We start from the raw sequence: 14,329 nt of genomic DNA on the forward strand, positions 1-14,329 counted from the left end.
GTAAAGGAAAGCAAACTGAATTTTCTTTTGTTCAAAACACTTAGTGTTCTGTGGATGATCTTTAAAAATGAGGATAAGAGATTTGCCTGGAAACAGCTGTATAGGTTAATCCATTCATTCACTCAGTATATCTTGAGCACCTACAAAATGCAAGGCAGAGGGAACAAAGCAGATGGAGAAAACCTCGCCCACACCCTGTGGCCTGGTTCAATCCCTTCATCTTCAAGGTGAGAAAACTAAAGCCATCTGTGTAGGCCAGGGTCACACAGGAAGTGGCAGTCTTACTGATTTTGGCCAAAACCCCTCTTCCCACCCCCAGAAGACGTGAAGAGTGGCGGCAGAGGGGATGTTCTAGCCTCACGGAGTAATTTTTTCCTCCAAAGGAAAATCTGGTCAGAATAGACTAAACTCTAATTTTTTTTTTTAAAGGAAGGCACATAGCATTCCTTCAAGAGGAACCCTTGCTTTTTCAAGAAGGTAAACGTGGTCTGAAAATGGAAGCATAGTCTTAGCATTTTACAATTGGATGGAAAATGTGGCATTTGTGAGAAGTCTCTCCAGACCACTTAATCATCCCAAGAAACAGTGATCCAGATGGGTAGGCAATTGACATGCAAAAAAGGAGAAGCACTGTCTCAGTTTGGAAAACAGGCCGGTGGAAAATATTCCATGTCTACAGCCCATGTGTGGTTCCAGAATCATGATCTTTCCCCTGTTATAACAAAATCATTATGGGTTTTCTTCCAAATTAACAGTAAAATTAAAAGTTAGTTCAAGGCACTTTCACATGCTGTTGACAGAAGCATAAACTGACATTTTTAGAGGTTAATTTGGTAACATCTGTTTAAAAATGCATATACATTTTGACATATCCATTCTACTTCTAAGAATTTATCTTACAGATATGCTCACCAAATTATCTTAGTGTACGTCACAGGATATTCCTGCAGACTTGTAATGAAAGTAACCTAAACGTGCATTGACAACAGAAGGGTTTAACCAATTTATACAATGAAAAAAATATGCAGCATGAAAAAAAATGAGGTAGACCTAGAGGTTCTGATTTGAAGGACTTCAAGATACAGTAAGTACAAAAATGTGTAGAACTGAAGTTTATGATATTTAAAATATGGATAAGAATTTCTGGGATGATATAGAAAAAAATGTTCCAAGTTGAGGGGGAGCTGGGAGTCTGAAGACTCTGACTTTTCACTTTATATCTTTCTCCATTGTTTGGATTTTTATCATAGACATGTATTGACTTTATTGAAGTAATAATATATTTAAAAAAAATTTAGTTTAAAGGGAATAGCTCAAACTAAAATGAAGCTTCACTTCAGTGATATTGTGAGGGCTCAGGCCACAGACAATCTTAAAAATGAGTATTTTTTCCTTTAGGATAACTTCTCCTTCCTTCAGTAACACATCTCCCAGAATAGAACCGGTGACTCTGTCTCCGTGGGGGATGGGAGGGTATACTGTATTAGAGCAAAACATCAATGTAATATATTAGACTGAACCCATCAATTTAGGATCAAGTGCTCTAACAAGCCTGCTTAATTGTCAGAAAGCACACTATTTTTGGCTAGAGTTTTAGATGCATGTTTTTTTTAATAAATTTATTTATTTATTTTTGGCTGCTTTGGGTCTTAGTTGCTGCACGCGGGCTTTCTCTCTCTAGTTGTGGTGAGCAGGGGCTACTCTTTGTTGTGGTGCGCGGGCTTCTCATTGCGGTGGCTTTTCTTGTTGCGGAGCACGGGCTCTAGGCGCGCGGGCTTCAGTAGTTATGGCACGTGGGCTCAGTAGTTGTGGCTCGCGGGCTCTAGAGCACAGGCTCAGTAGTTGTGGCACGTGGGCTTCAGTAGTTGTGGCGCACAGGCTCCGCAGCATGTGGGATCTTCCCAGACCAGGGCTCGAACCCATGTGCCCTGCATTGGCAGGCGGATTCTTAACCACTGCGCCACTAGGGAAGCCCTAGATGCCATTTTCAGGACCACCTTTCCTTTTTCTTTTTTGGCTGCGACGTGTGGCTTGTGGGATCTCAGTCCCCTGACCAGGGATTGAACCTGGGCCACGGCTTTAAAGCCTGGAATCCTAATCCACTATACTGGAGTATAATTGCTTTACAATGGTGTGTCAGTTTCTGCTTTATAACAAAGTGAATCAGCTATACATATACCTATATCCCCATATCTCTTCCCTCTTGTGTTCTCCCTCCCAACCTCCCTATCCCACCCCTCTAGGTGGTCACAAAGCACCGAGCTGATCTCCCTGTGCTATGTGGCTGCTTCCCATTAGCTATCTATTTTACATTTGGTAGTGTACATAAGTCCATGCCACTCTTTCACTTCGTCCCAGCTTACCCTCCCCCCTCCCCGTGTCCTCAAGTCCATTCACTACATCTGTGTCTTATTCCTGTCCTGCCCTTAGGTTCTTCAGAACCTTTTTTTTTTTTTTAGATTCCATATATATGTGTTAGCATATGGTATTTGTTTTTCTTTTTCTGACTTACTTTACTCTGTATGACAGACTCTAGGTCCATCTACCACCTCACTACAAATAACTCAATTTCGTTTCTTTTCATGGCTGAGTAATATTCCACTGTATATATGTGCCACATCTTCTTTATCCATTCATCTGTCGATGGACACTTAGGTTGCTTCCATGTCCTGGCTATTGTAAATACAGCTGCAGTGAACATTGTGGTACATGACTCTTTAAAAAATACTATTTCTTCTTAGAGTCTCAGGTAACAGCCTGAGTAGGTGAGCAAGGGCTCAGTGAGGGTCAGGCTGTCACTCATTCTGACTGACGTCTTTGTGGACTTACTGTCTTCCCTTGACAGGTGCTCCCACCTTTCCGTGGCCCCTTCCTGGCTGACTTTTCCCCATAGCACTTACTGCCATCTGACACACTGGCTACTTTAGACCCTTATCTTCCTCATTGCCCATCTCTCCCCACTGGAATGTGAGCTCCATGAAAGGAAGGGACAGGGCATTTTTTTGTTACTGCTGTATCTTCAGCATCTAAAACTGTATCCAGCCCATAGTTTGTATTCAACAAATATCTATCAAACCAATGATTGAATTAATGTCTATATTTCAAAAATCTTCTTGGCATTATTGTTGAGAAACACAAGCTGACTATTGTCAAGATATTTAATTAACTTTCTGTGTTTCTGGTTTGCCAGTTACAAAAATCAGAACACAAACACTGCCTTGGTGCATAGCTTCATGGGAGTTTATAAGTATATTCACTACTGTATAGTTATTTAGATCTCTCATCTATCACTTCTGCCCATATTTTCAGTTCAACACAGCACTCATCTCCTTTGGGAAGAGGGGAACCTGGCATCTATGATCTTTGTTTAACTGTGGAACTGAGTTGTAATGTTATCCTAAATCAAAAGGGAAAATGATCTTAATGCAATTATGAGGTCTGCATATTTAAAAGTAACCATTTAAAAGCACAAGAGTCTTCTGGTGACCATTTCTGCTGATCATTCCCCCCACGCCCATCCATCCATCCACTACAGATGACCTTTCCCTTGGCAGCATTCATGGATCTGTCCTAATACATGCAGTTTGTCCCTCCCCAACCAAGCATAAACCCGACAACTGCTTAGATGGATTTTTCCTTTCACCGAGTTGACCCACTGTTCAATGGAACTGCCCACATGGACAAATGGGATAACAGATGTGCTTGGAGGAGTATGGAATGCGATACAAGCACAAAGAGCTGACATTAACATTGATACAAAAATATTTTGTCAACGTAAAGTTTAGACACACTCGTTTTTAAAATGCAACCAAGTTATAGCTTTCGATTATGTTTATTTTACTTAGAAAATTTAAAACTATATTTTGGGAGACCACAAAACCTGAACGGTAGAAAACTAATTTTCACCATTAACCCTGATGAGCTTCCAAGAAGTTAACACAAACTACTACTATGCTATGCCCTGGAATGACTTTGTCCTCAACTCACCCAGGCCCACCCATACCACAGACGCACAAAGTCCACGAAATGCATTGTTTCCATTACTGAATTCTTACTGACAAAAATCAATGTATAGTTGAATGGTCTCTTTTGACTTAATATATAATATTAAAGAGGTGGACGCTACATTCTTGAACTAACTCTACCTCTCCTATTTGGATTCCCTCTCTCAGCTTTGGCACTAGATGCCAAATAGTAACAAAAGGCACGATGGGTCAATATTTCAGCTACGAGGTAAAAGTGAGTAAGGATTCACAGGATGGAAAGCTAATTGTTCAGTAATAGATTAAAGCCAGCTGTCTTGGCTAATGATGAGCGGCTGAATGAAGGGTTTTTTACATTTCATGACCTGCGGTTCTGGATATTCTCCAGCTTAATGTTTAAGAGACATAAAAAAGGAAAAAAAGAGAGAGAGAGAATGCCTGTGGTCTCTTGCCAGTTTCAAAGCATGGTTCTGGGTACAGAGCCATAAGTAGGAGCAGCAGATAGAAATTGGTTTGCTCTGAGGAGTCAGAGTCTGGTAAGAAGTTATATACCTTTTTGTTGATCTAGGAATCTAAATTTTGAGGTGCATTTCCACTGAATAACTCGTTCGTGATAAAGGACTAACCATGAAAATATTTTCTTTTTTAAAAATTGAAGTACAGTTGATTTACAATGTTATCTCAGTGTCAGGTATACAAGAAAATATATTCATTTTAATTCGAAAATGACTGAGTTAAGTGTCACCATTGTACTCATAAACCCTCAAGTGGCTCCCCATTTCCAAACTCCACAAACTGGTTTTGAGAGCTTTGTACAATCCAGCCCTCAGCCTCCCACCACCTCATGTCCCACTGCCCCTCCCTCATTTGCTTCCACTGAAGCGCGTCGGGCTGGTCTGACCCTTTCCCCATGTGCACCGCTAACCCTGGGCCTTCTCTCCTCTTGAATTGTTTCCTTAACCTGCAAAGACCCCTCCTCCTCCCTCTACCTTCTCAATTTTAACCACTCTGGAGACAAGAGCTGAAGTCCCATCTCCTCAAAAAGCCTTCTCTGGGACTTGCTTGGCAGTGGAGTGGTTAAGACTCCACGCTTCCACTGCAGGGGGCGCGGGTTCAATCCCTGGTCAGGGAACTAAGATCCCGCATGCCTCAGGTGTGGCCCAAAAGAAAAAAAAAAAAAAGCCTTCCCTGAACCCTACATCAGCGCTCATTGATTTCTCTCTCTCTGGAAGCTTTCATAAGCACTCCTGTTCTGAGCAGCCCAATTTCCTAGCTTAACCCATCCACCCACATGTCAGGTATTTTAATCTTACCTTCCTGGCTAGACCGTAAGAACCCTGAGAGCAAACATCATGATCTGCTGGTTCTGAGAAGCAAAGTGCTGGGGCAATTGAGTCCAGTTCTCACCAACACCAGCTGGCAAGTGGAGGATGAAAGACCCCTCCCTCAGAATTGCTCACAATCCCAAGAGAGCAGGTCAGGGCTGACCAGCACAGGGACTAATGGTTCACGTGCCCAGCCCAGCCTTCGATGGAATAATGTGCCTTGTAGAATTTCTGCACAATGGAATGGGAAAAGGAAAAAGACAGAAACCCAGGAAAATCTGCAGAGAAAGAAAATCCTCTTTTGCCACGTCCCACCCAAATCAAGGCTAAGATATTTCCTGTTTTGAAGTCAGAGCTGTCAGAAGTTTCCCATCAGAACACACCACAGGCTGACGTACAACATATGCTTTTGTCTTAGCAGCGCTAATCTTTTAGATAGAAAAATGTTGGTGACAGTAAATTCACAGTGGAACCCTCTACTCCAAAAATGCCTACTGAGAAGAAATACTTCCTTAGGACTGAGAAAGAGAGTCATGCTAGCACATGTCCAAACCTAACATGCTAGGGCAAGTCAACAAGAAATGCAGGAGAGGACACACACACACAAATGTTAAAGGGTGAAGGTTTTAATACTACCCATCACAACTAGAGGAAAGCAAGAGTTCTTTTTTTAGGAATACACTCGTCCCTCATTATCCGCGGGGAATTGGTTCCAGGAATCACCTCAGATACCAAAATCCGTGGATGCTCAAGTCCCTTATATAAAATGGCGGAGTACTGTCGGCCCTCTGTATTGGCGGGTTCTGCATCCACGGATTTAACCAACAGTGGTTGGAAATTCTTTGAATCCGCAAATTCGGAACCCAAGAATACCAAGGGCCGACTGAATACCCAGTCAGGACTTAGCCATATATTATGCCTTAGAGCTTAATCCAGAAAGTGGGATGGATGGTGGTCTAATGAAGCCTGCATGCTTTAATTCAACACACACTTATGTAAACACCTGTTGCGTGTCCAAGTGTGTGCATATATATGTGTGTGTATGTGTGTGTGCCCATGAAAGAATGAGAGAGACAGAGGGTGGGGGAGGGGGAATTTGTGGTTGGCACGCACCCAATCCCCTGTAAACTAACCCTGAGGACAGAAATGGAACGCAGACCTATACACAGATGTCTCATTACCCAAGGAATCAGGAGTCTTTCGATATGCTTCCGACTTCAGCCTCCTCCCACCTTGCTGCCATGCGGATGCGCTGTGTATAACTGGAGAGGGAGATATGGGATGAGGCACCTTGTCATAAATTCAATAGGGAATAAATGTCAACTGCTCCTTGGTAGAGTCTACTTCACAGGGAAAGTGGGACCAAGACAGTAGGTCTAGCTCGGCCCTTCCGAATCTAGGCAATTAACCCAGGCTGGCCTTCCAGACTCAGGGAATCTAAGCCTCTCCATCAAGGTCAAGTCTGTTACCTCCGTCGCTGCAGGTCCTGGAGTCGGAGGCCAGGCTGTCCGTGGAGCCCGTGGTGAAGCTGACGTGGACACCCCTGAAGGATGGGCTGAGGCTCTCAGCAGAGCCCTGGCTCACCTTCTCCAAATCAGAGCTGCTCTTGTTCATTTTTAACAGGTGCCTGGAAAATGTAGAAACAAATGATAGAAGTAATTAATTAGGTTTCTATTAAAAAACCAGCTGATGGATTATGAACCTACTATGCTCCTGAAGCCTGATCAGTGCCAGTAAGTTTTAAAAAAACAATTTGGGGAAGAGAGAACAGGGACTCTTCTGAAACCTTATGCACATGAATGGCAGGAGATTTCTCAAGCATGGTTAAGGAGAAGTGAGCCTATTAAATTTAGAAAAGCACCAAAATCATGATTTGGGAGGAACTGCCTTCATATTCTGGCCCCGTCTGCCAAAACATTTATGTCATCTACTATATACTATGTAACATCTCTACAAAGAAAAATTGAACGTTATCATACAAGCCAATGTATAGAGATATACAGACATTGGGTAGGTTTTGCAAGATCACAGGACAAGGGAATTGCAAATTCAGACCAAAAACAAGAGATTTCTTTTGTGCCTGGTACTCTCTTGACATAGCTTCAAAGGGCCTAGCTTATTCCTTGGACTTAAGGTCAATTTTAACCAGACATCTAGTGCAATATGTAGATGGAACCATGTTAACGTAACCCTTATTCCAGAACTATGGAATGAATCTGCCCTTAGGCTTTCTATGAAATCTTTGGTTGCATCTCTAAGACAGCATGACCGATACATCAGGGACAGGAATACCAAGTTCAAGAAAAAAGAACTTGCCTTGGAGAAAACAGTTGCATTATTAAGTAGAAGGTTTAGCTTATTGATTTCTCTTTCCCTCTTTCCAAGGACTACATGAATATTCACTCTGACCTGACATTTTCCCCACGCAGTGGGACAGACCACAATCAATCCAGCCCTTTCGCTGTTGGTGGTAACCCAGATTTGTCTGAACTGATATTTCCTGATTACATGCCTGCTCCCACTACGGCAGATCTATATCTCAATATCTGCTGTAGGAAATACACAGTACAGTATTGATTTGGCATCAGAACTGCCTCATTTAATGCATATGACCTTACAGCCAAGAATGTACCGATCGTTCTTTGTGTTCAATACTGCGCAGCCCTGTACTGGTCCTCACAGGCACTGGAATCCCTTGTTCATTAACAGAAAAGTTTAGAGAAAGTTCGCTCCCATGAAACGTGCTCTCTAGAAACATGTCTGTCTCCCCACCTCCAACTCTTAGAACCAGATTAAAAAACGTTTTAAAGCTGTTACACCTAGGTGTGACAGTGATGGCAATGTTACAACTAATAGTATTCTTTTTTTTAAAAATTAATTAATTAATTAATTATTTACGGCTGTGTTGGGTCTTCGCTTCTGTGCGAGGGCTTTCTCCAGTTGCGGCAAGCAGGAGCCACTCTTCATCGCGGTGCGCGGGCCTCTCACTATCGTGGCCTCTCTTGTTGCGGAGCACAGGCTCCAGACACGCAGGCTCAGTAGTTGTGGCTCACGGGCCCAGTTGCTCCGCGGCATGTGGGATCTTCCCAGACCAGGGCTCAAACCCGTGTCCCCTGCATTGGCAGGCAGATTCTCAACCACTGCGCCACCAGGGAAGCCCCAATAGTATTCTTTATATTTCAACGTCACTGTAGGGACCGTGGGGATATCAAACCTTTTGGAAGTGCTATGGCAGTATATTATCTTTATTTTACCCTCTGGCAAAATATAATCATAGAAAGTTTCATAAAATATTTTTATCCTCATCAGATCCATCAATAATGGCTTTTGCAGATGAAGCCAAGATATGAAGTTGTGAATAACGACAAGTCCTCAGTCTAGGAAAAAAGCCAGATCTATGGCAATCCAACTACGCTGCCCTCTTCAAAGTGGCCCCTGGAGTCTCTTGGTTTTCAGGCTCAGAAAGCTGCCAAGGGAGAAACTCTAGCACCATAGCTGCTGAGCTGGTGCAGAAAAACATTAGATGAAATGTATATAAATAGATGAAACTAAGAAATACATAAATGTGTGTATGTATGAGTACATACAGATACACATATGCGCACACACACACAATTATTTACTATAACAGTGAAGCATTAAAAGAAAGAAAAATGCGCAGGTGCCAGATGCAAAGGGAACAATATTTTCAAATGAATAGTAGTGAATGAATGGCCAGGTCAATTTCATGAGTCAAGGCAGTTTACCAACTAGCAGTTTATTTTAATAAGAACAGACCAGAAAAAAAAATGAAAATATAGAGTAAGGATTTGTGAAACTTTGTTTTGTGGAATTTTTGTTTCGTGTGTGTATGTGTGTTGGATCACAATATTAAATATACTTATTTAAAATATATTTTAAAAACCTGGTTCATAAAAGGTTAAATAGGGATAGACAAACTTTTCCTTAAAGGCCAGATGGTAAATATTTTAGGCTCACAGATCATATAGTCTCTGTTGCAAGTATCAACTCTGCTGTTGTAGCAGGAAAGCAGCCATTATATGTAAACAAATGGGTATGTTTTCTAGTAATACTTTATTCACAGACATAGATGGCTGGCCTGTGGGTGGTGGATTACTGACTCCTGATCTATTGATAGAACAGCCTTATTCAATAGAAATATAATGCAAGTCATGTATCTATACATGTATATATATAAAATTAAAAAAATTTTAGTAGCCAAATTATAGATGAAATTAATTTTAATGTATTTTATTTCACAAAATGCATAAAAATATTGTCATTTCAACATGTAATGAATATAACATTATTAATGAGATATTTTATATATTTTTTTCATTCTAAGTCTTCACAATCTGGTGTGTATTTTATATTTACAGCACATTGCAATTTAGGCTCACCACATTTTAACTAGTGGCTGCTGCACTGTACAGTGCAGATCTAGAGAAACTCATGCACAGACAAGACTGTTCACAGTGTTACTAACAGCAAAAACAAAATCATAAACAGTCCAATGTCCATCAATAAAGGAACGGATACACTGTGGTATAGTCTTGTAATGGAATACCACATAGCATTCAAAAATAAATAAACTTGATTTTAAGGTATGAAAATTATTCTTAAAATGCTGAATATTAAAAGTAGATTGCAAAAGGCTCATGTAAAGTGTGATACCATTTATATACAATTTTAAAACACATAATGATGCTATGTAGTTTTTATATATTACATATATGTGGTAAAATGGAAATAACTTCATCAACTTCAAGATAGTGATGACTCTGGGTAGCAAGAGGAAATTGAAATGGAAACTGGATGGAGAGGGATCTTCCACTGTACCTGCAATATTTTATTTTAAAAAATCCAAAACAGGTAACAAAATGTTAATATTTGAAAAATCTTAGGGGGACACATGAAAGTGAGTTAAATTATTCTTTGAACTTCATTGTATGCTTGAAATACTTGATAAGTTGAACATGAACATAGAAATGTTCATTTCTAGAAAGAAGGAAAGAAAATCACTAGGGCCTAAATGAGTCCAGGTTGGCCATTCCTGTTGACCTGTTGCTGAGCCTCTGAAAGGCAAGGAACACAGAGATGACCCAGTGAGATTTCCATCAGTCCCCATGGGACAGACAGGCTCTACGAGGATTGGTTCCACCACAGGATAGCCTCATGGATGGAAAAAGTTATTTCTCGTGTGTGTGTGTGTGTGTGTGTGTGTGTGTGTGTGTGTGTATGTGTAGGGAAGTGGGAAGCCTCCAAATGCAGACTTTGGTCAATCTTAGTCCAAGCCACAAGTGGAATTTTCATGTTTCCATGGCTTCTGGGGATATTACTACTGTTTCTCTACCAAAAAAGCTCAAGAAGCCCAGGTTTCCGCCCACTAACTAAAACCCAATAGGCAGTTGGGATGCTTAGATGTAAATAAGGAGGAAAGGGGTGACCCCTTCTCTTAAATCTGTCATATGAACTGCATCAAATATCTTCCACCTTGGAAACCTGTATGATCTGCTATCTTAGAGAATTGCCACTTTAATTATTGAATGAACAAAAACACACCAGATTTGAAAATGAAAGAGGAAGCTGGCCATCAAAGCAGACTGACAATCACATTGTTTTTGTATCTCCAGTCTGTGTGTGCAATAGATTTCTTAAGAATCCCTGCAAAAGGCTTAATATTCCGAAGGTGACTTTTCTGAGCCCTAATGGATTGTTCTGTCAGATGCAAGGCCAAGGCTAATCCGAATGTACTCAGCAACGCATAACAAGACTATACTTACTTTTTTAAAGGCACTTTTCCCTCATTAATGATAGTTTGATTTGCCTTTCATAAAACCAGTGCAAACCATCTATAAGATGAACTCTGATGTCATGTAATTTAAGGAAGTGGTTTCATGGGGCCAAAACCACATACTCTAGTCTTTCCTCTCTGGGTGGCAAATAACACTCTTATCAGCTGCAGCGAGAGCCCGGCCCGCACAGATGTCTTTGCTCCGCACTGTGATAAATGACTTGCTCTTGCTCAGACTTCCTTCCCTGCCTCCCCACGTTGATTAGACAGTCACAGGAGAGCAGCGTGAAATACACAGCCGGTGGCACAGCGTCCTTAGAGATCTGAGCCCTGCAGCTGCTGCCCGGTGTTTGCAGAATGGCTTTTCCCCCCATTGTCCTTAGAGAAAGAAGCCTTGCCAGAGTTTTCTCCATACTGTATTAGTAGAAAGCTGCAAAAAATAATAATAATCCAGCCGGAAGAGCCATCTGCCAGACTTCCTCATTTGTAGGAAAAAAGCCGAGTCTAAAAATACCCCCTGAGTTTTCAGAATGTCCGAAATTTTTAACGGATACTGGACCCCAGTGTTGGGCAGAGATTGTATCTCAAACTTCACATGGCTGCTAGAATCCTCATACGGCAGCACAACTTAAAGTGTGACAGAGGCAAATTTTCATTCTCACGGCCGACTTTGGTTTAGTTCACATCCATTTGGTTGAAAACTTTTTGCCTCTGGAGCAGAAGATATGAAAAGTCACATAATGCCAGCATGCAGTCTTAGACTAGCTCTCCAGACCCTGGTACACAATCACACCACCCCGTCTTTGGATTGGTCAAGTTCACTGCTAAGTTTAGTCTTTTGGAGAAGCCCTTGCAGGTAGCTCTGAAAGCACAAACATGTTAGAAAACTCTATATACCTTGTTTACATTACCAAGAAGTGAAAACAGACTGGTTTAGATGCGAATAAATCAAGTCACGCCTAAATCAAAGAATGAGAGCCTCTTACCATCCCGGACTCCAGCCTGCGGTGCTGTGATCATCCGCATGGCCCCCCAGAGCCTGGGGATGGGCTGTGCCAGTGACCGCGGGGTCCCGTGGAGCAGCCCTGAGGATGAAGGGCCAGCTTCAGAGGCGGCTGAGAGTGCCCTGTCAGCCTGCTGTGAATTCACCAGCTCAGGGCTCTCCGTTTCCCCTCAGTTCCTCTCTGACTTTTCTATAAAATGCACTTCCTGCAAAAGCACAGGAAAATAGGGACGGCTTTGCCTCTGTGACCTGCAGCTTTCAATCTCCAATTGTCCTGTTGGGCTGCATCATTAGAAGCAATTCAAATACTCTCTCAAATACACTCGGTTTCACCCCATTCATTCTCTACCATTTGGCCACATCCTAAAGTCAAAATCATTCAATGATTTGAGCTAAAACACGGGGTTTGCTTGGTGAATAAGAGCACCCCGTTTTTATTTATCTTATGCCTGTAGGACCTGCAGTGCATCCCCCATCCTGTCTCTTCTGACTCTCAGATTTTCCAACGAATAAATATCGACTGCCTGCTGCATGCCGGGCACTGTGTCAGGTCTTGTGCATATGATAGTGAGTAGAGGTGACACCGTCTCTGCTTCAACAACCCTTCCCTGGTGGCGCAGTGGTTAAGAATCCGCCTGCCAATGCAGGGGACACGGGCTCGAGCCCTGGTCCGGGAAGATCCCACATGCCGCGGAGCAAATAAGCCCATGTGCCACAACTACTGAGCCTGCGCTCTAGAGACCACGAGCCACAGCTACTGAGCCTGTGTGCCACAACTACTGAGCCCGTGCGCCTAGAGACTGTGCTCCGCAACAAGAGAAGCCCACGTACCACAACGAAGAGTAGCCCCTGCTCACTACAACCAGAGAAAAGCCCGCACGCAGCAACGAACACCCAATGCAGCCCAAAATAAATAAATTAATTAATTAAAAAACATATTTATCTACAACCTGGTAGATAAATATTGATCAATCATCTCCTTTAAAAAAGTATATACAGGGTTCAAGCCACATCTTCCGAAAAGATCTGCAGCCTTGGGGCAGATCATCCTGACTCAAAATCTTTCCAAAATTCTACTCTCATAATGATGACCAACCCTGAAGAGCCCTACACAGAGCTCTTGTAAGTATTCTTGACCTCGGCAGCCATACTAGATCAGCTCTGGTCCTCTACGGTGACAGAAACACACACCCCGGATTTTCTTTGACACTCCCTATTTCAAATATTTCCCCACACGGTCTGTATATTAGAACATATGCCTAGTTTTTTGTTTGGAAAAAAATTATCACCATTTTGGTTAATCAATACCTATTACTTATGCTCATATATACTTTGCTCTAATGGGGCTAGTCTCCCATTGTCCCCAAAGCACCCTGCATTCCAGTCCTTTCCCCACCTTGGCACAGAGGAAAACATTCTCTCTCCCCTTCAAACCTTTTCCATCCCCAAGACCTAGCAGCAGGATCACTTACCTAAAAACCCTTCCTAAGCCATCTCAATCTTCTCTGACTGGTCTCTCCCCTCTGGAACTCACACCAAACAGTCTGATTCACATCACTGAGCATTTGGTTATAATCCTGGTTAGATTACTCTGTTTCATGTGAAACAGGCTTGTTGCCACCACAATTATAAACTGTTTGAGGAGCTGTGTCAGTCAGGACATGCTGGAACACAGAGTAATTATTAAATACTTCTTGATTAAGTTTATCTGCCTCTGTTTCAATAACTGGGAGGCATCTAGGAGGATAAATGTTTCCTTTTAGAAAAGAATTACACTTGCCCAGCTACACTTGCCCAGCAAAACTTGCAAAAGGGGCAAAACTTGCAAAAGGCAGGAACACTGAGTAAATAACAGCCCTCAGCAAAGCTGGACTCAATAGGTGAACCTTTCTCATATCTACAGAATACAACAGTCCCAAAATATCCTGAATTTACACAATCTTGTAGTTAAAAAAATTTTTTTTTCAAGAGATGGGATGAGAAAGGCAGATAGCTACACCAGAAAGGTTCTTACTGTTTTTATCTTTAGTGCTCTTTGAAGAAGATGCTATGGGAGTTATTTTGCAAGTGTCTAAGTGCCAAATGAAGGAACTAAAGGATCCAGTCTGCTCTGGGGCAGGTTTCCCCGCTGATTTATTAGCATGTATAAAGATAGGAAATCAGTTTCATTTTGGGTCAGATGACCTTTATGGTCCCCACGGTGCAGACTTGTTAATTTGCATTT

General features: G+C 42.0%; 1 protein-coding gene across 1 annotated transcript in view; it reads right to left on the bottom strand.

Moving 5' to 3' along the window:
• PRAG1 (PEAK1 related, kinase-activating pseudokinase 1) overlaps window positions 1–14,329 on the bottom strand; it is a 47,329-nt gene that overhangs the window by 13,220 nt on the left and 19,780 nt on the right. Inside the window, exon 4 of the mRNA XM_068532264.1 lies at window positions 6,778–6,935. Coding sequence (XP_068388365.1) covers window positions 6,778–6,935 — 158 coding nt within the window. The remainder of the gene's footprint in view (window positions 1–6,777; window positions 6,936–14,329) is intronic.

This window comes from Eschrichtius robustus, chromosome 21 (genome assembly GCF_028021215.1).
Source record: "Eschrichtius robustus isolate mEscRob2 chromosome 21, mEscRob2.pri, whole genome shotgun sequence".
Classification (NCBI taxonomy): Eukaryota; Metazoa; Chordata; class Mammalia; order Artiodactyla; family Eschrichtiidae; genus Eschrichtius; species Eschrichtius robustus.